The sequence below is a fragment of the Semicossyphus pulcher genome, unplaced genomic scaffold, assembly GCF_022749685.1.
Source record: "Semicossyphus pulcher isolate SPU_LCO1_2020_fin unplaced genomic scaffold, fSemPul1.0.p SCAF_12, whole genome shotgun sequence".
NCBI lineage: Eukaryota > Metazoa > Chordata > Actinopteri > Labriformes > Labridae > Semicossyphus > Semicossyphus pulcher.
In genome coordinates, this window is record NW_027211626.1 from 22,544,622 (window position 1) to 22,565,495 (window position 20,874).

Below are 20,874 nucleotides of genomic sequence, written 5' to 3' on the forward strand. Positions count from 1 at the left end.
TTCTTTTCTTTTTTCCTTCTTTTTTCTTTCCCCTTTTTCTTTGTGTTTCGTATTTTCTGTTGCCATGTGGCCCGGCTGCAGCCAAACTGCAGCTGGTGGCGGCTGAGGGCGGAGCTAGTAGTCACAGCCGGCTGCAGCGCTGCATGAGGAGAGCCCGCAGTCTGCAGCAACGCATGCAACTGCAGCAGCAGCAGGACTCAGAGGCAGGCACACAACAGCCACAGCAACAAGAGCAACAGCAGGAGGAGGGGCAGCAGCTCCAGGAACAGCCCAGGTACCACCATGTCATGTAGCGAAATGAGATTTATAAAGAGCAGGTTATCAGATGATAGTTGAGGGGTTCTGGGTTTGGATTTTGGCGAATGTGTTTCGCCTCTTGTGCTCCCCATACGGACCTTTTTTCTGCGTGAGCCATAGCCTGCTCTAACCTGATTGGATGATACTTCTCAGACTACAAACAAAAACCAGATTGTTTTTAAAGCCAAAATCACCTACACACTCTGCTTTATATGTGGAATCTGTTCATAGAGATAAGGCCCACATTAAACGGGCTCATTCAGAGGGTGAAACGTGGTGAGAGATCATCGACACCCCCAGGAAACACCAGCACACACACACACGTAACCAGCCGGCGCTCTCCAATGGCACCATCTGCTCCAAACATACTGCAATCCAACACACGCACGCACTTCCTCACCCGCATCTCTCTCTCTCTCTCTTCAGTGAAAAGCCTCTCTCGCTCCAAATACTTCTGACTGACACACAGGGAGACCAGTCAGCTGCCAGTCTGGACCAGCAGGTCCCGCCTCTTTCTCCCTGCCTTGTTAAGCCCCTCCCTCCCAAAACGACCTCCGCTGACACTGCCTCCAGCATCGGGGCCACTACAGGTTCAACCCGGGAGGAAGGTAGGACCAGGGGCCCCTGCTCTCGCTTCGGGAAACCCCCCACTAGCACCGGATCCCTCCCTGCTCTGTGTGTGGACCCCTGGGAGCAGAGCCCCCTGGGAGACTTGGCTCCCCCCCCTCCACCTGAGGAGGTAGACCCCCCTGCGCAGTGGACCAGAACGCCCCCTGTCTCCATTCCAGCACGGGACCCCACCCAACCTAGGCTGTGCTCTCCAACCCCATCACCTGCCGGCTCCAACGACAGGTGTCATCTGATGATGGAGAAGGAGGAGCCATGTTATACCAGACATCCACAGCCCACGCCCCCCCACACCTCCAGGCTAGCCCTGCCTCTTTCAACCCACACAACCAGGAACTGGTCCTGCTTAAACCTGGACCGACACGATGTTGTTGACTTCCCTGTTGACCCACCAATCAGCTCACCCCCCTACTCCCCACCAGAGTCCCCCTCCAGTGCCACCCCGCTGCCTCCAAGCCGACCCGGTCTGACCTCCGCCCTGCCCCCCACCCAAGACTACAGAGCGTCCCTGCCTGTGGAGCGCTGGGCGGAGAACGTCAACAGATACTACGGCTCCCAGAAGACAGCAGCAGGAGGGGAATCGATGCCCGACGAGGAGCTGTCGGAGCTGGACTCTCTGTACCAGGCCAGTCTGCTGGCTCCCAGCATGCACCGGGGTACCCGCGGAGTTAGCCCTCAGCCGACCAACAACAAACCAGGTAAGAACTGACAAAAAGAGAGTTTATCTCAGGTGTGCATGATTTGGAAATGTGTCAAAAAACATGTGGATGGATTTCAATCCGTCAGATCTGCTGAAATAAAAAAGATAAATGATAGTAAGTAGTGGTTTCACACTGCTTCTGAATTAACTTCAGGTATAATCTCTACTGTTCATTTTGTGTCTGTTTGTGTGTGCGTGTGCGTAGGTGTGAGGAGAATGCTGTCAGGATCTGGACGTTCCAAAACACCGACGGCTGAGATCGAGAGATACGCCTACAGAACACCAGTTACAACTACTCATAAGGTACAACTGACTGTTTGTGTGTGTCTGCGTGTGTGTGTATTCTGGTAGTTATTTTACACTATTTTGTGTGATTACGTTGATGCACAAAAACAATTTCACGGCTGTCAAACAGCTTCATAATCTTACTTATAAAACACCTTGTTAGCAATTTGTGAGTGTAATTAAATTTCAAACTGTTCAAGTTAAATATTCTCAACTTGTAGTTTTAAATAGCTTAATGGAGCACAGAAGAAACACTCAGAGCCTACATCTGGCTCTGCACAGATTTGATCCGTCGAACGGTTTCAGCCCTGAGACTGAAATAAGATGTAATAACAAATTGATTCCTCAGCTCGGTGCATGTTTACAGACCTCTGCTTGATCCCGCTCCAGGGCACGTTAGCTGCTAGTGGTTGGTACAGTTGGCCTCCATGTTGCATCATGGGTAATGTTGGAAAAAGATATATATATATATATATATATATTTCTTGCAATTGGCTAGCATGAGTCTGATAAAGTTCCAATAGTGCAATAATACACCTGTAGATTCCTGTTTGGACACAGCTTGATAAAGAAGTGCATTGACTACTACAGCTCCCTACTGGCATGCAAATTCAAACCTCTGCAGATGATCAAGAACGCAGCAGCGCGAATGGTGTTACAGCACATGCCACTCCCCTGCTCATATCCCTCCACTGGCTCCCAGTCGCCTCTCGCATCAAATTCAAAACCCTGTTGCTCGCTTACAAAACAGCCACAAAAACGGCTCCTGCCTACCTGAACGCCCTCATCCAGGTCTACGCTCCCTCCCGCCCACTACACTCTGGTGCCTGGTACTCTTCTCCTCTGTGGTCCCCTGGTGGTGGAACGAGTTACCAAACTCGATTCGATCCGCAGAGTCCCTTTACACCTTTAAGAAGAAGCTTAAGACCCAGCTCTTTATGAACACCTCTGCACTTAATGATTTTGATGCTATTGAGGATGATGACATTGAGAGGATGTTGTTGATGTTGATTAGGATATTCATGATGCTGATGATAATTGTCGCTGTGGACAAAAGCGCTGCTAAATGAAACTGTAACATTGTAACAATTGTAACATAGAAGTAAGGCTCAGAAAACAAGGACTGAAGTTACAGCATATCAACAATTAACTTTTAAAATCTCAAGTGAAAGAACAACTCTGCCTATGTAATGTTAATAAGGTAGATCGACTGGTAAATTGAGAGCCCTGGGTGCATGGATCATTCATTCACACCGTTTAGCCATTCAGATGAAACCCAGCCGACCATCAGCTACCCTCAGAATAGCTGGTGTCCGATTGGTTGTAAATGCAAAGTTAGCTAGCGTGATGGCTGAGGGAGGAGAGAAGAGAGAGGAGGATGTTGATGATGAGGGAAAACAAAAAGCACCTCTGCAAAATGATTTCCGATTGAGCAGAGACAACCTGTTATAAACACGGGCACTGTCTGGGTAAGCTAATCAGAACAGTAGAAGGACATGGAAACGATCATGGTCACTGCAATATTTATCTTTCACACATCGTCATCACAATATTTGTTCTCACAATGTTATCACAGTTTCCTCATATCATGCAGGCCTGAAACACAACAGCATTGATAAACAGCATGAAGTGTGTGGTGGCTGTATGTGAGACATAACTAAGTGACACTCTCTTACTGGCCTTCCCCAGACAGACCCGACACACTGTCTGTTATAAGTTCTGTTTACGTAAATAGTCTCAAATGCTGTTTATTTAACCATGATGCTTTGCAAGTGAATACAAGTCTGTTGAGGTTTTAAACAATGCTGGAAAGTTTGTGAAAGTGTAACGACCTGTTCTTCATGCAGCCGGCAGGTGAGGACGAGAACTACAGCGCAGAAAACCTGCGACGCATCGCCCGCAGCCTGAGTGGAACTGTCATCGGGTCACGACCCCAAAACCTCGGGCCCTCCCGCAGCTGCGTAAGTCACACATGACCGCCACACGGGCACGACATACGCACACTCACACACAAATCAGCATTGCTCTATCAGCAGCTGTGTGCAGGTTTCCGTCTGCTGGTTGATAACGACGTTCTGCCACCTTGTGTTTGTTGGCTGTAACTGCATCTTCTCAGCTTCTCTGGTCAACGGTTCTGTACGGACCATTAATGAAAAACAACACACCTCTAATTCCTACACCCTGTTTAACATACAGTCCTTCTGATGTTCCTGCTGCTCTGATGGAGGCTCATAGTTTCACTGTAGGAAAATGTTACAGTAAAAATTATATTATGTAGGATGTTAATTATAAAATGTAAGCAGTATGCGTGGGCATTAATACATCTCTCGTGTTATCGTGTCATTGATGTCAATGTCAGCCCGACTCGCAGCTCCACAGACTTCCACATCAGTCTGTCAGTCGATTTGTGAAGGGATTCACATTCAGATATTGTGTTTGAGATATTCTTTCATTTTTAATAACCTCGATTATCCTCTGATTTCTCATCCAGAGCAGCCAAAAAGTTATTTTATTAAAAGTTTACTGAGGAATCTGGGACTAGTAAGAAAAATTCAGATTGAAATTTGACATTTCTTTTTCGTTTTCTGCTGTTCTGCTCTGCAGTCACTGAGAGACTCTGATATTACAACTAAGCATATAATAAGAATAATTTTATTTTAAATTGAACGCTGTCCCCTTTTCCAGCGAGGAGAACTACATTCTTACTGGGCAAAATCCATGAAATTAATCACAATTCATGGATTTGCAAACGAGCTGCACAGTGGTGCAGTGGTGAGCGCTGTCGCCTCACAGCCAGAAGGCTCCTGGTGCGGATCCTGGTTCCCTTCTGTGTGTAGTTTGCATGTTCTCCCCGTGCATGCGTGGGTTCCCTCCTGCTTTCTCCTACAGTCCAAAGACATGCTTGTCAGGTTCATTGGTGAAAGGTTGTCTGTCTCTATAGCTGTGTCCCAATTCAGGGGCTGCAGCCTTCGAAGGCCGTCCACAATTCAAAGGCTCCTTCAGATGTGGCAGACAAATGCGTCCTCCGTTTCCCGAGATGCATTGCTTGCCAATTTAAATGAAATGGTGTTCTTTAATGCGGCCGAGGAATACACTTTAAAAAGTTTTTGGTTTCAACTCAGTCGAATAGCTAACATTACACATGTTTAAGAAAACGAAAGGGCCCTTGAAACAAATTATCTTTAAAATAATAGGTTAACTTACTGACGTTATTTATGCTAGCTAGTTAGCCCGCTAGCTACCTGTTACTAGGCATCTGGAGTGGCGTTTGGTGACGCAAGGTAAGGGCAGGAACAGCTGGTGACACATACAGGAAATGCTTCGTAGACCAGACCGTCTCATTTTACTTCGGCTTTAATGGTCTACGCAGGCTATGAATGGAGCATCCTCCGTGGACCGCCTCCTTCGAAAGCTGCAGCCCTTGGATTGGGACACAGCCTATGTGTCAGCCCTGTGATTGACTGGCCATCAGTCCAGGGGGTATCCCGCCTCTCGCCCAATGACACCTGGGATAGGATGGATTTGCTAACATATATTTGTTTGCTGTCTAATCAGGACTCGGATAAAAACATTCTCTTTTAGTTTAACATCCATATTAATTTAATTAAATGTGAAACAATGAGGTATTCCTCAGGTCCTGAGGAATATCCTCTTTCTATACCTAAGATTTGCACCTTTTTCTTGGGTAAGAAATAGAACTAAATGAATGCATGCAGTTTTATTCAGCAGACCCACACTGACTGCTGCTGCTGCTGCTGGTATGTTAATAACCTTGTGTGAAGCCTGTGAACTGTTAAACTCTGCACAGCTCTAAAGGTTTCCGTGTGAGCCTGAAGCAGCAGCAGCAGCCTGTGTTTCTGTACAGAACCTGTTTCTCTCTCGTCTGTGTTGCCGCTGGCGTGCAGCCATCTTGTATTCAGCCCTCAGGAATCGCCTCAGGCCAGCGCATTAAAGATTGATCACTGATTTAGTTCTTCCATTAAGCTTTTAACCTCAGCGCTGGCTGCCTGATCCGAACCGACAGCTGAGGTCTGACTGTGGATATCTCCGTCAAATCCTCCCAGCTCATCCGTCTGCAGGAGGAATCCTGATGTTTCACTTCAGCCGGAGGATTTTCTTCTCTCTCTCTGAGTGTTGATTGTGTCTGTAAAGCAGCTGCAACACTCGCTGAAACATTACAACTCACAGGGGGGAGTGTGAAACTGAGAACAGGGTGAACTCAGACCTGCAGTCAGTGATGCTCATAAATAATTCAGCACTGACATGAAGAAAAATCAACTCCAGTCAGAGAAAGCATTAATTTGAACTGCATGTTTGAACAGTTTTAAAGATTTTAACCTCCACTGAGATCTCACTCATCATCATTCAGAGCTGACACCACACAGACACCCTGTGAATGCTCATCTCCAGCTTAATCTCACCTATGAACAGACCCTGAGGAATGAGAGCTCCCATCTCACGGGACAGGGACTCACTCACAGGGACTTTTTCTTATAAAAACCTTTGAAGATATTAAATTATCTTTTTTTTTTTTGTTTGACCAGAAATATATATCAAGTATCTTTAGTACTTTATTCTGATGCTCGTGAATCTGCATGTAAACAACATGAAGCTTTCTGCAAATATGCAGCAGTGAGTATGACCATCCATCCCTGCGCTGGTTTCCAGGCTCTGTTGTGCAGTAGGTGTGGAAAACACCACCTTTACGTAGACAAATGGGTGAGGAGTACATCTTTTGCCAAAAACATGGAAACCAAAAAATATAAAAATAAACAAATTACAGAATTGGTCTTTTAAGCAAATGCTCGAAAATGTCGTATGTTTGCATTAAAGTGACAGCATCCTCGCAGCTGTAGTATTTATGACGTGTGTGTGTGTGTATGTGAAGCCTGCGCTGTTTGTTTACACCTTGCACAAGTTTTGCTTCCTCAACAGAGGAACGCTGTGTAAAAACACATTCTGGGGCGGCTCTATGTCGGCGTTGCTGGGTCCAATGTAAGACTGTAAAAGCTCCATAACAGCGGAGCTTCGTTACACCGCTGAGGCGGAATCGCAGTGTAAAAAGTGTGTCTTTAAAATGGTTCCATACGCAACTGCTAAGCAGCAAACAGCAGAAAGACACAGTTAGAGAGTATTTAGCAGCTGAAGAGACAGGTGTTATATCCGGGGGTGGTGGAGACCAAAATCAGAGCTAAAAAGAGAGAGCGAGAATAAACATTCATAAGTTGGAGACAAACACAACTCAGCATGACCACCAGAATCATCTTCACTTTTATTTCACTGCTGGAAAAAGAAACTTGCGGCTGAGAGATACAAGCTTCTTCTCCTCCTCCAGTTTTATTTTGTGTGATCATTTTCATGTTTGTCCCTCCATCATGTTAACTTGTTTTCATCTTTTTTTTGCCCTCCATGCCCCGCCCTGTTCATCTTCTCTTCTCTCCACCCTTTTCCTCTCATCTTTACCTTCATCCTTTTCTCCTAATTCATCTCTTCCACATCTTTTACCCTCTTCTCATTTCTTTCTTCCTCATTTTCTTCTTTCACTCTGAAGGACCCCTCCGTGTCCAGACCCCCCCTCAGTCACACAGACTATCACTCCCTTCGTCGCCCAAGCACCTCCTCCCTGCACCCCCCCTCCTCCTCCACCTCCTTCCCTGCAGATCACTCCTACCACCACCACCACCTCCAACACAACCAAACCCGACACCATGGCCCCACAGCTCCCGCACCTCCTCCACAGCACCCCCCCATGCAGACATCACGGCCCCCAAGCTCGGGCCTCTCCTCCTGGGGACACACAGGTAACCTGCTGGCCCTTCACCTCCACTGTCACCTCCACCTTCACATCCACCTGCACCTCCACACAAACCCACAACACCTGTGCAGTTAAATGTTTCACACTGATGATGTTAGAATGACCTCATGAACTGTCATGTGATTGTTAAGTTGTTTCTGATTGGCTGAGGGAAACCTGTGTCACTGTCATTACGTTTTTTTCACAGCTCTCTTGTAATGACTTCTTTTTCACATGTCCTCCTCCTCCTCCTCTTTCTTCCTCCTCCTCAGGACCTGGAGCAGGAGTCCAGCAGCAGTTTCTGGCTGTGTCTGACAGGCATCCGGCTCTCTCAGGTCAAAGCCTCCACAGTGTCGCGCTGAGTTACGGCACTCTGCCCCGGGCTCCTCGCCGAGCTCCCCTCCCCTCCTCCACCTCCTCCCTCCCCAGACCCCGGGCCGGCTCCGGTCCTGCCCCCCCTTCAGGTCAACAGAGTCTCTACGCCACCCTGTCCCACCCTCGCCGCTCTGCCAACCCTAACGGTCACTACAGGCAACCGTCGCTGCCCACTAAAATCAATGGGTCCTCCTGCTACGCTCCGCCTCCTCTCCGAGTGCCGGGGGAGGGCCCACCTCAGCCGCTCCGGCTGGACGTGCCCCCTGAGAGTGACTGGCGCCGCGACGCCGACTACAGGACTGTCCAACCTAGCTCCTCCTGGGACCCTCGCAGTACACGCCTCCACCAGCCCCTCCAGAGGAGCAACTCCCACCAGCCTCCTCCTGCCCGGCCCCGAAGAGACCCCCACCTCTGCTCACTGTGCCAGCAGCTTCCTGCTGAGCCGTCACGTCCCTACTGTCCATCCTGTGGCGCCTACGTGGCTCGGTTCCGCTCAGCCAGCTGATCAGACCTGAGGCATCAGTCATGGGGTGTCCTATCTCCCCCACCACCACCCCTGCAGACCCTGCAGCGTCCGATTAAGCTGTCTCACATTCATCCTGCAGATACAGACAGACGTCAAACTTTGTGTTGTTGTTTAAAACGTGCCAACACGTCTTTACAGCCTCCTCTGGCTGAGGCTCCGCCTCCTACTGTTGGGGGAGAATTCAGAGACGCAGATTCATCTGCAGCTTCATCTGATGAAACAACACACTATCACACTATCACACACACACAGGGCCGCCAAACTAACCGTATCCCACAGACAGATGTTTATATACTCCGTGTATAGAAGCTGTGGATGAATGTCTGCTGGATTAAAGCACATTTAGATTTGTAATGGAGACAAAGCACCAGGACGGCAGTAAAGATGCTGTTAGAGACAAACAGCTGGCAGGACTGAGAGCTGAGCAGCATGTCGACGTGATCGATACCGGAGGTCCGTTCAACTGTGCACCCTTGTTCTGATCAAACCAATGACACGTCAATAATCAATTAACATGCAGGACACTCGAGGTATTTGTCTTCATCCACCAGGTATCAGAGTGCAAACATCCATAAACACTTTAATTTAACACTAAGAAGAAGCTTGTGGTTCTGGCTGAAATCATCTTTATAAGTATATTTCAAACAAACATTTTATAGTCCCAAGCTTCTCTCATGTCTGCACAGTGAACTGAATGTGTCTGTGAGCGGGACCGCTGGTCTGACATGAGTAATGTCACCTGAAGCCCTGTTAACTTTATTTCTCCATTAAAGAAGAATGCTGTTTGAAATATTTATATATAGATCAATATACCATTACAATTTAATAGTTTCCTCATCGTTGATTAAAGATAAAATCAGCACAAAACACTCAGTTTCAGCTGTGGCTAACATGTCACTTTATTTTGAAAGTTTATAAACAGGATGTATCTTATAATTAAATTACTTTGTGATCATTTCTGCAAGACAGAAAATATGATAATCACATCAGAACCAATCTCGGATCCCATCGGCTATAGTCTGAGACGATACAGCCTCTAGGGACACCGGCGAACGTGCTGGGTGGTTAGCGATAAACGACTTCCTGTCAAGACTTCCTGTTCCGCATGCTGCATTGTTACAGAAAAAGAAAACGTTTTCGGATCTTACTTCTGCCGAAATTTCAACATCGTGATGCAGATTTGTAAGAAGTAAAAACTCAAGCTTTGTCAGGTCTGTCCTCATGAGGAGAAGAAAACTTTTAAAATGCTCATTTGTTGAAATGAGGTCGGATCGATCTGATGCATTCGATGATCGGGAAATCTGAACACTGAACGGCTTTCGTGACACAGCGTCAAGGGAGTTCATCTCAAGTAAATTTTAGATCTAGAACAGATGTTAGCTGAACTCACATGCAGGTGTCTGTTTATAGAGATTAATAAGAAGCTAAATAATCGTCAGATAGCTGCTGATGGGAGCCGGGATGTCAACATTATGTTCCGCCTGCTTTTGCTGTCGGACTGTTTTTCCTGCATACACCGCAGCCTGCTGATACGTGATTGGTCAATATTACTCGGACTACAAGCGTAGTTCAAACGGAACACTTGCCTTCCCGGAAATCCACGTCCCTGCTTACAGATTCTACATTTCTATGTAGAGTCTGTAAATAGAGATCACATCAGAACAAAGCTTTGTTGATTGTGTTGCTGATTTTCTCTGACCTTCCAAACACCGAACATATTCAGTTAACTGTCTTAGGAAATGTTGCTGAAATTGAAAAACTTTGCTATGCTCTAAAACTGACTTAAAGAGGAAGTGACGATCAGACTGATGTGGACGTAGTTTCAGATTATAGGTTGAGTTAAATCAGACGCCGGCCGGGTACTGTCTTCATGTGATATGTCTGTTCTTTGATCTTCAGGTCTAAAGTTGAACTGACGTCAGGTTTCATCAGCTGCACTATAGTTGATAAATATATATGATATCACAGATATAAAGTATATATTATATCTATGAGCTGAAGCCTCGGAGCTGCACAGATCCAAACAGGAAATGAAGGACTTTAAGACACGACAGGAAGTAAAAAAGCTCTTTTCTTCAGTGTCTTTGAATATAAATCTACTCTACTTATTACTCTATTTATTTTTGTAGGCTTGTCGGACTGACTCGTGCGTGTATTAACAAACTATTCTACCTGCCTAACCTGAATATACTCTCTATAGACCTCATCTATTTTCTAAAGCTAGTTAGTTGCCTGGTTTGGGATGTGGAGCCTTCTTGTACTCGTTAGAGGATTTTAGATTAATAACTAAAGCTTTTATTTTGACAGAGTTGCAGCTAATATTTAGCATGATGTTTTCAGACGTATTATAGCCTTGAAAGAATCACTCGACTGTGTGTACATTTATTGTAATGATGATATATGCAGATCTTTTTATTAGTGCAGCGGCTCTGCTGCATGTAACTCGACTTTAGTGCACTTCAGAAGTGTTGACCATAGATTTCTTTCTGTGCTTGTTGCTGCTTTTATTTTGACATCTCTCCCGTTGTTCAGGGAGACGCTTCTCGTTACGTTCCTGGACTCAGATGACTTTTGTTTGGTTTTTTGATCATGAAGGAACTCGTGTTTGATAACAGATGGAGTTAATCTGTCCTACTGCCAAGAACCCACCCGCCCACCTGCTGAAGGTGAACTAAACAAACTAACCCACGTCTGGTCTGAAGTCAAACACACATTTGTATCCTGCAGATCACTGAAGATATAAACATACTATTAATATTATTATGGATCCTTAAATCACGACTAATTGATTCTGCTGCTTCAAGCTCTCCCCTGCTGTGTGACTGACAGGATGTCGTCTTTTCAGAGTAAAAGCTCAGACCAGACCTGAGTTCATAATAACTATATTGCTGGTGTATTTTAATGATGAACAATAATTCACAAGTTATTTTTTAACCATGTCAAAGTTTTGTTTTTTTGCTTCTTTTGCTTTGCCAGATTTTATTTTGTTGATTTTGGTATATTTTTGATGCTTATTTTTCTACACTGTAGACTTAACAGAGATGATAATATGATTAAAATGTTTAAAGGAAATGTTCAGAGTGTCTCTCAGCGTCTTTTTTTTTCACCTGTTGAAGCTCATAATTCACACATCTGCCACCTGGAACACATCGTTCTATTCACCGCAGGTTACAGGAAGTTTTACTGCATGTTCATTGGATCACGTGGAGCTTACTGCACACGATAGTATACTAGAGTCCAAAGCCCATCAGTCTCTGTTACCTGTTAACTACACCTGTTCTTCATGTTACAGATTTATAAAGCACTTTTCACAACAAGTCAGTCCTGCGCTAGAAGCTAACGTTAGCCGCTCTGTACTGATTTGAACTGGATTTAAGAAGTTGAATGTTTTTCCAAGACAACTTTTTAACACATCAATAAAAACACGTCCTAACACTCGTCTCTCTCGTTCACACAAAGTCTTGAAAGTTTGCAAAATGGTCATTACAACCTACGTGTTTTCAAAAGGTTTAGGAATAAACTTAAATTCAAATATTCTTGAAAAAATGAAACAGCAGTTGATTTTATAAAACAAATTACCATGCAAACCAAATATCTATAAATATTTGTCATTTCCTTTCTTCATATTCGTTAGTCCTCTCCTGGACAAATTTAGTCTTTTAATTTTACTCTCTAAAAGCTGTACATCCCTGCCTCTTGCACCATTGAAGGTAAACGACCTGTATGAAAATACAAAGACATCTGTGTGCTGAGCTCAGAGTCATGTTAGACTGAATTCATACTATTAACACCAGGACCCCACTTTATCTCAGGAAGAGGTTGTTCCTCAAGTGGCATGGTGATACAGTGTTTAGCGCTGTCGCCTCACAGCAAGAAGATTTGAATCCTCTGGCCTGCTGGGCCTTTCTGTGTGGAGTTTGCATGTTCTCCAGCTTCCTCCCACAGTCCAAAGACATGCTCGTTAGGTCAACAGGTGACTCTAAAATAGTCCTTAGGTGTGAATGTGTGTGAAGGTTGTCTGTCTCTTTGTCTCAGCCATGTGATTGACTGACCGCCTTTTGCCAAATGACAGCTGGGAGAGGCTCCAGCCCTGCGACACCTCAAAGGATCAGCAGGTTAGATAATGGATGGATGGATTTTATAAAATACAACATGCTGAACACTTGAACCTGCTTTAACCGTTTTCTCTTGTGACTCTGTGTGTCTGTTGTGTCTCTCCGTCATGTTTCAGATACCTCTATAAGCTGTTATCAGCTCCACCAAATCCCATGTAGCCTCTCACGTGGTTTCCCCTAGTCCAATGGTTCCCAACATAGGGGTCGGGCCCCCTCATAGGGTCAGCAGATAAATCTGAGGGGGTTATCAAATGGTTAATGGGAGAGGATGGAGGAAGAAACTACATTTTGTTACACAAGACTGTTTTCAATTATCTCCGATCTTTCATTTTCTCAAGTGTCGGATCATTAAACGGTTATTTAAATGAAACCATGTGCGACGTTCAGAGGGATTTGGAGGAGCTGCCAACAACTCAGATACTCTGAAACATGAGAAGTTAAAGTTCAAAAAGGTCGTAAATAACTGGTTTAATCTTTTAAGCTGTATAATATTAAATATGTTTATATTGCTTTAGGGAATATTTTTTGATTAACTTAAACTGTCAAGGCAGTTCAATGAGGAGAAACATATTTGAGAGCTCAAAAACGTTCTTAACACGAAGCAGAAAAAAAAAGGAAATACTTTTAGTACAAATCTGTATTCCAGCCTCTGCCACTAACAATACACCCGTTAGAATGGTTATTTAATCTTTATTTAATCTTTATTTGAACTTTTTGTTTTCTACAAATCCAGGATGTGCCAAAGTTAAATGTCATCTTACTAAATTGAAATGTGGAAGTAATATGATGAAAGCATCTAAGCAGGAACAAATCATTCTCTGAGTCACTTCTGTGTTTGCAGTGTTGAATCATCACACAAACTTCTGTAGATAAAACTTTATTAAGTTACAGGCTGGTGACAGTTCAGATAAGACTTTATATAAACACATTCATCACTCTGTTTACACCTACAGACAGCTCAGCTCTTCCTTTATATAAATATAAAAAGCTCTGTGTGGTGGAGCTATATCTTTACAAACATGACACATAACTGGTGACTCAACATCCAAATCATTTCTTCATGCAAAGTAAAAAATTCCCTTAAAAGTCTTTGATAAGATTGATGAGTTTACAGAGGTACATTGATGTGAAGACATGAAACTTTTTACTCTGTATTTTGTTTTGAAACCTTTGAACTAAAAATCTCAGAAGCAAAATTTGGCTGGATCAATTTTCTGCCGTTTTTATCTTTATCAGAATCAGGTTTTTTTCACTAACTCCAACAAATTTTAAGCAATAATCAGCAAATTTGGAGCAGAAAATCTTTGGACTATCACAAAAGTCATAACTGATATAACACACAATTTCCCTGTAGCTGCCATGCTAGTTTGCTTAAATGCAAGAGCGCAATTGTATCTACGATGTCTGAGGGGTTGACCATGACTGATGTGGTGCCAAAGGTGGCACTGTACCAGCATCATTGAACTCTTAAGGAAGTCGTCTGTACGTTTGATTGTCCTTCGAATATCTTTCCATACTACTCTAGTGATAGTTAAAACCTTGTTGTGTTGAGCTCAATGACTGTATATATCGATGGACGACACGTCTCCATCTGCTCTCATTGTACTAAAATTGAAGCCAAACAACCCCCGAGGTGGGCGCTGCTATCTTGCGATGGTGATGTCATTTGGAGCCAGAGCTGTGCTGTGAAGATCGGCGGATGGAGCCGCTGTAGCCGCCTCCGCTACCAAAACACACACTTAACTTACCGGAGAAAAAAAACAGCAAAGATCCTGCACGTCGGCATGTTTAACAGCAGAACAGCTTCTTGTGTTGGTCTGAAGCAGATGTTCACAGATATGTAAACTGCAATGACTGTAGTGATTGTTTTAGTTACGTCTCCTCTCACCGTTCCTCTTCTACTCTGCTCACCTGGAACAGATCTGCTGCAGGAGCCATATTTGTCAACAGAGCTGTCAATCATCTTTTTTATAGCATCAAATAACTAATTAAACTTGTCAGAAAAATGAACACTTGAACATAAATCAGCATGATAATAACTAGCTATAATGGCAGAAACCATGTTTGAGAAAAATGTATTTGACGTGTATTTTGATTTTATAGTTTGACTCATGTCCCATCTGTTAACATGGAGGAGGTGGGCTTTATGACCTATACTGCAGCCAGTCAGCAGGGGGGTGATGTGATGTCTTGACATCACATTACCTGGATGAAAGCTTTACCATTAAATAAATAGAAAGGAGCCACACCTCCTGTATGTATCTATGCTTGAGACATTACAGTATTTATGCATTTTAGGACACAACAAAATATCAGGAAAAATATGACTGAAAATCCGGCTGATGTTTGACCGTCAATACAAGCACGTCTATAAACATGCAATAAATAAACACAACAGTGAGAATCCAGATGCTGTCACTTAGCAGATTTAGCAGATTTGGTCCCTCTGCCATTCACACCTGATTTGTCTGTTTTGTGGGGGGCAAGACAACCACCTTTACATGTCACTGTGAGCTACAGGTAAGGTCTGCACATATGTTGATTCACTTAAAGGCACAATTTGGTGTAAAAATGTCAGAACCTTTATTCACCTGACCGTATGACAGCTCTGGGAAGCAAACTCACAGATTTAAATGGGATATCTTTTTTTCTTTTTATCTACACACAACCAGAGATCCAGAGACAGCAGTTTGTAGTTTTAGTTGAGGTTACTCTCTGAACTATTTCTAATCATCCAACGTCTTGAAAGCCAAAATGTACTGAATGACCATAATTAAAAAGTGTGTATCTTCCCTACATAATACACAGAGATGGGACGTGGATAATTTCTCTTACAGTGAGAATCAGCCTGGCATGCTGTCTGTGCACAGTTGTTGTTAACTTATGATATGCTAGTTTTACCTTTCTAAGTTTACATTTTCGCTCATTTCTTCAAAGGAAATTCACACAGAACTCTTTGACGGCTGCAGAAGTTTACCAGCACCTGGCACTAATGCTTTCTTCTTCTTTTGTTATTTAACGGCGGTTTTCAAACAGCTTTCAGATGCGCTACAGCCACCGTTTGGCGATGGTACTGCATCACAACCAGGCACTGGTAAAAACAATGAAAAAATATAGCTTTAAGATGAGACGATAGTCTCTTGAACTTTTAGATTTTTTATAAAGTAATGACTATTCGAATATTCAAAAGTCATGACCCAACACGACTCCAGACATAGCACATACCCACTGTGGGATTGACACATTGTTGTCAAGAAATAGTCTCTTTAGGTTCAGTAGCTCCCACTAATGGAATTTATACATTTCTTTTATTTAACGGGTTAAACATGTTTCTGAACCCTCTACAGAACCAGTCAAGCTGTTAACTCCTGTCTCTAGTCTTTATGCTAAGCTAGGCTAACATTAACACTAAATTGGGGAAAAAAACATGCTTCATTTTCAAGGACAGGACTGGAAGGTCGCTAGAAGCTAAAGAGACAGAAGTAAACGGAACATTTTTCGTCAGTTTTATCTGTTAATCTTCTAGTTTGACAAGTCGGAGGTCTGACTGATTTTCACTTGTCCAGATTTAGAGAACCTAAAGGTGGTTTAAGGGTTGAGGGTTTGATTCCTTCTGGCCTTACAATTTACACATTTATGATTATGAAAGGTGCATTAGAAATAAACCTCCACAAAGTTAAGTATAGTAAAGTTAAATTCTCTTTTTGAATGTGTTTAATACCAGTTTCTGCACCTCTGGGACTCCGCCCCTCCCAGAGTCTCTGATCAGTGTCTATTATCCAGCTGATTGGTCCACAGCGCCCTCAGGTGGTCCGGTGGAGCAGCAGTGCGGTGAACACATTGTCCTCTGACTCTGCCCACGCTCCTCCCCTCAGTTCCAGCCTCACCTCCTCCCCCTCGCTCAGCAGCAGGAGGCTCACCTCAGTCACCGGCCCCGCCTCTGTCACCTCCCATCGGTGTAGAGACACCTGAGCCCCGCTCGACCCCCTCCTCAGGACCACGTGGGCGGGGCCTGGCCTCAGGTCCAGGGTGAGGACAAACAGGTAGATCCCATTCACTGGAGCCGTGAAGGTGCCGGTGTCAGAGTAAAACTGACCCCGGTTCAGAGATGCTTCCAACACGATGACGCCGTTTGAGACGCTCAGAGGAGATCCAGCCACAAGGAGCAGCGAGTCGTCTGATTGGCTGTACGGCACGGGAACAACACCTGGAGAGAAAAGGAGTGTCAGAAGTCCAAAAACCACATGAAGAACCGCATGTACTAATGAAAGTGAAAGAAATATGGTACTTCTTTTTCTCGATGAGATTCTGTAGAGTAAATATGAACCTGCAGCCAGTTAGCTTAGCTTAGCTTAGCACAAACACAAGTAACAGGGAAACAGCAGCATGGCTCTGTCAAAAGGTAATATAAATCCATTTGTAACACCTCTATGATCAAACCTCACAGGTTTAGTGAAAACCTTCTTGCATGAGGTCCTTAGTCACTCACCTGACAACTCCCTCCTGCTTCGATGGTTTCCTCCTCTTCCTGACCCCTCCCTCCCTCCTCCTCTCTTCCTCTCCTTCTTCCCGTCTCTGTTTTTCACCAGCTGCCACAGTTTATCGAGCTCCAGCGTGGCGTCCGATCCCACCAGCACGTCAGCGTTACTGAAGACATTCTTGAACACCCTCAGATGTTCCTCCAGCCCTCTCTTCAGCCACATCACCTCCGCCTGCAGTTTGGCCTCCACACCACCAGGAGGAGCCTCTCTCTGTGTAGAAGCGTTGCGTTGTTTCTCCTCCAGCAGGAGCACCTTCTGCCCAAGCTCCTCCACAGTTTTCTCCAAGTTCCACAGATCGCTGCCGTCTCCTATGTGCATAGGGCGCATCCCCTCTGGGTGGAGGAGGAGTTGGCGTTCCCTGGCTGGAACTCCACTACTGCTCCTCCTCGTGCTGCCAGGCAGCCAATCTTCAGGGAGGATGTGGGAGGAGGAGGGGGGCTGGTCTGCGGATGGTACCTCCTCTCTGTCTCCTGCGAGAAGAAAGAGTGAAGGATTAGTCTTAAGGTGTGTTACAGCACCGATATCCATCCATAATCTATTCGGCTCGTCCTGTTCAGGGTTGCGGGGAGGGCTGGAGCCTATCACAGATGTCATTGGGCGAGAGGCGGGGTACACCCTGGACTGATAGCCAGTCAATCACAGGGCTGACACAGAGACAGACAACCTTTCACGCTCACATTCACACCTACGGGCAATTTAGAGTCACCTATGAACCTAACAAGCATGTCTTTGGACTGTGGGAGGACGCATCCTCAACTTGCCAATGATACTTTGATTCCTGATCCATATCTATCTTTGGTCTAAAAACACAGGAAGTACCTGAGGCGAGAACTTCTCTTTGTGATGAGAAGATGCTCAGAGCCCATTGGCTGTTGCAAAGGTAACTGGGAAAGGTAGACTGGATCAGTCAAAGTGTTAACGAAGGGATGGCTTCAGGATATATTCATGATGATTCTACTGTATGTGTTCCGACAGACGTGTTTCATGAAAGGAGTAATGTTTAATGAAAAGATGGCAGCTTTAACTTCTCCTAACAGCTCAAAGCAGAAACACCAGCATCAGTTTGTGCTCACTGGATTTGTCAAAATACAGGACAGACTTATTTCGGCAGGGTTACTTGAGTGCATATGGTGAAGGTGAGGATTCAGCCTAAAAACAGACTTGTGTGCTATGTTGTTGTAGTTTCTCATTTCTGCCACTAGATGCTGCTAATGAGTTCAGTTTGAACGTTTACTTGAACATGTACAGCATGCAGTTCTCCCAGAAGCTTCCTGTGCTGTAGTTTGATGTACCCCCTCCCCGCAGGTGGTTCATACCTGGTCTGTTGCCCAGCAGTGAGGTGATGCTCAGGTTGTGCTCTCTCAGCTGCTCCTGCAGCAGACTCAGCTGCTCCTTCAGGGCCGGGACGGAGCTGGCCTCCTGGTCCTGGACGGGCCACTCCAGGAACTCCAGCACCTCCTCCCCCAGCAGCAGCTCCAGCACATCGCTGTGTCGGATGGCGTCTTTTAGCAGAGAGTTAAAGGAGCCAGTCAGATGTTTCATGTCCTCCACCAGCTTAGTGTTGACCACCTTCAGGCCCGAAATATCCGCCAGACCCACTGTCACCGAGCTGCTCAGCTGGGTCAGGCTCTGCTCCAGAGACGTGGTCCTGTTCTGCTCCGAGGTCAGAATCTCCTTCACCTGCAGGATCAGGGACAGAAAAGAAATCATAGATAAAGTTTGTAACTTGTTTAAAATGCATATGCAGACGCAAACCAACAACATGCAAGTCTTTTACACAACACTGTCTGACTTCATGTCCTTGCCTCTCAGCTCCAAGCTTTACAGCTGCTCAATCCTTAATGTAGAGATGTGTTGCTGTCCAGCTGATTAAAGTAAACATATATATTCACTGTCTCCACCTCTTCCTTAGGGAAATATCTGTTTCTATATCTGCTAAATTCTCCACTATGTTCTCCAGCTGGTCTTCTTTCTAATTTTTCCTACCTGCTGGAAGCTCTTTTGAAGCTCCCCCACTGCTGGCTCCCAGTCGCTTGCCCCGCCCCACTGCCCCGTCCCTCCCTCGCTGTCCTCTTCCAGGGCCAATCGGTTCTCATTTGCCAGCTCGGTCACGTTGGCCACGCCCCTCTCCAGTCGAGCCACAGCGGCCTTCAGGCCCTTGCAGTCACAGTCTCCAGTCGAGTTGTGCTTGTAAAGGATGGTGTACAGGTAGTCCAGGTCCATGTCCACCTCCTGCAGCCGCACGCCCTGCAGACTCAGGTTCCCCGCCAGCTCGCCCACCCGCCTCAGCACCGTCTCCCTCGCAGCCTCCACCTCCAGCCCCGTCTCCATGAACTGGATCTGACTGTTCCTGGCCGTCTGGTTGATCTGCTTGCCCAGCTCCTTAAAGTCCTGCCTCAGCTGCTGGACGCTCCCTGAGGTCACCTCCAGGTCCTCCATCAGCCCGCCCACCTGCACAAGAAAGATTCACCTCGACTTAATTTAACTTTTTATCTGATTCAATGCATTTGATAACTACTGTTTCACAGGACAGTGCTCTACCTGCAGGGTTCTGATCTTGTCTGACCATCCAGAAAGGTTATAACTGAGTTTCTGTTGGACCCACCTTCACCGTGTTGTTGACCACCATGTTGTCCAGCCGCTCAATGGCCTTCCACAGCACCGAGGTGTCTGAGGGCGGCTGGAGGGGAGGCCGGAAGGGAGGAAGGAGATGATCCTCCAGTTGATCCTCCAGCTGATCCTCAATCTGATCCTGGTCCAGCTTCAGCTCAGCCAGTGTAGTGTTCATGGCCTGCAGGCTGACCTGAGATCAGGGACAGGTGTTAAATGACTGTGATGGGAGAGTTTGATCCTTTATCTAGTAAAATTTTCTTTACCTTTTAAAAGCTTCTTGGTGATATTTCTTGTTGTTTTACTTTCTGATTGCATTAAATTAAAACAGTATCATATAATTAATATATATATTTAAAGAAAGCATGGTTAAAGATTGATAAATAGTGATAAATATCAGTAGATTTATCTCTAATTCTCATCCAAAGCTTTTCTAATACCAGATAGCGTCCCTGTTGTGCACTGACCTGCAGCATCTTCTGGTGACGTTTCAGCTTCATGTCGATGTCCGTCTTAAAGCTGGTGAGGTTGTAGTGCAGCATTGCATGCTGGGAGTGCAGCCTGTTCTCCATGTCTGTTTGCTGGCTCTCCATCTGCCTCCGGACCTCCCTAACCTGCTCAAACACCTCATCCAGTCTGGTATTCAGGCGTTCCTCCACAGCCTCGTCAGGCTCTGGGACATCCGCGGGCTCCGCCTGCAGGTCGGCCTCCAGCTCGGCCATCATCTGATTGCTCTTCAGCTGGGCCACATCTCGGGCCAGGTCCCCCACCTGCCGGCTCAGGTGCTCCAGTGAGTGGTTGAAGCCCTCCAGGACTGGCCGCAGCTGGGACATGACCAGGGCCATCATGTGGGGAACGGGGAGGGCAGCAGAGGCTTCTTGGTATGGGAGAGCAGTGGCATCCACATGATCTACAACGGAAATGAAATGACTCATTAAGTTACAGATCTAGATTATTTTCATGTGAGACATTTGATATAGTGGAAAAGATCCTGTTTTTAAATG

At 45.4% G+C, this 20,874-nt stretch overlaps 2 protein-coding genes across 2 annotated transcripts in view; one reads left to right on the forward strand and one right to left on the reverse strand.

The window, feature by feature from the left end:
* Window positions 1-11,641, forward strand: part of LOC138588493 (ubiquitin carboxyl-terminal hydrolase 54-like) — a 34,099-nt gene extending 22,458 nt beyond the window's left edge. Inside the window, exons 14-19 of the mRNA XM_069658643.1 lie at window positions 82-274; window positions 724-1,622; window positions 1,830-1,927; window positions 3,757-3,870; window positions 7,461-7,710; window positions 7,976-11,641. Coding sequence (XP_069514744.1) covers window positions 82-274; window positions 724-1,622; window positions 1,830-1,927; window positions 3,757-3,870; window positions 7,461-7,710; window positions 7,976-8,583 — 2,162 coding nt within the window. The 3' untranslated portion in view covers window positions 8,584-11,641. The remainder of the gene's footprint in view (window positions 1-81; window positions 275-723; window positions 1,623-1,829; window positions 1,928-3,756; window positions 3,871-7,460; window positions 7,711-7,975) is intronic.
* A 1,972-nt stretch (window positions 11,642-13,613) lies between these two features.
* Window positions 13,614-20,874, reverse strand: part of mmrn2a (multimerin 2a) — a 36,240-nt gene continuing 28,979 nt past the window's right edge. The window contains exons 6-11 of the mRNA XM_069659343.1: window positions 20,338-20,780; window positions 19,866-20,063; window positions 19,247-19,711; window positions 18,577-18,940; window positions 17,209-17,730; window positions 13,614-16,926 (exon numbers count right to left, since the gene is read on the reverse strand). Of these exons, the coding sequence (XP_069515444.1) occupies window positions 16,523-16,926; window positions 17,209-17,730; window positions 18,577-18,940; window positions 19,247-19,711; window positions 19,866-20,063; window positions 20,338-20,780 (2,396 nt within the window). The 3' untranslated portion in view covers window positions 13,614-16,522. The remainder of the gene's footprint in view (window positions 16,927-17,208; window positions 17,731-18,576; window positions 18,941-19,246; window positions 19,712-19,865; window positions 20,064-20,337; window positions 20,781-20,874) is intronic.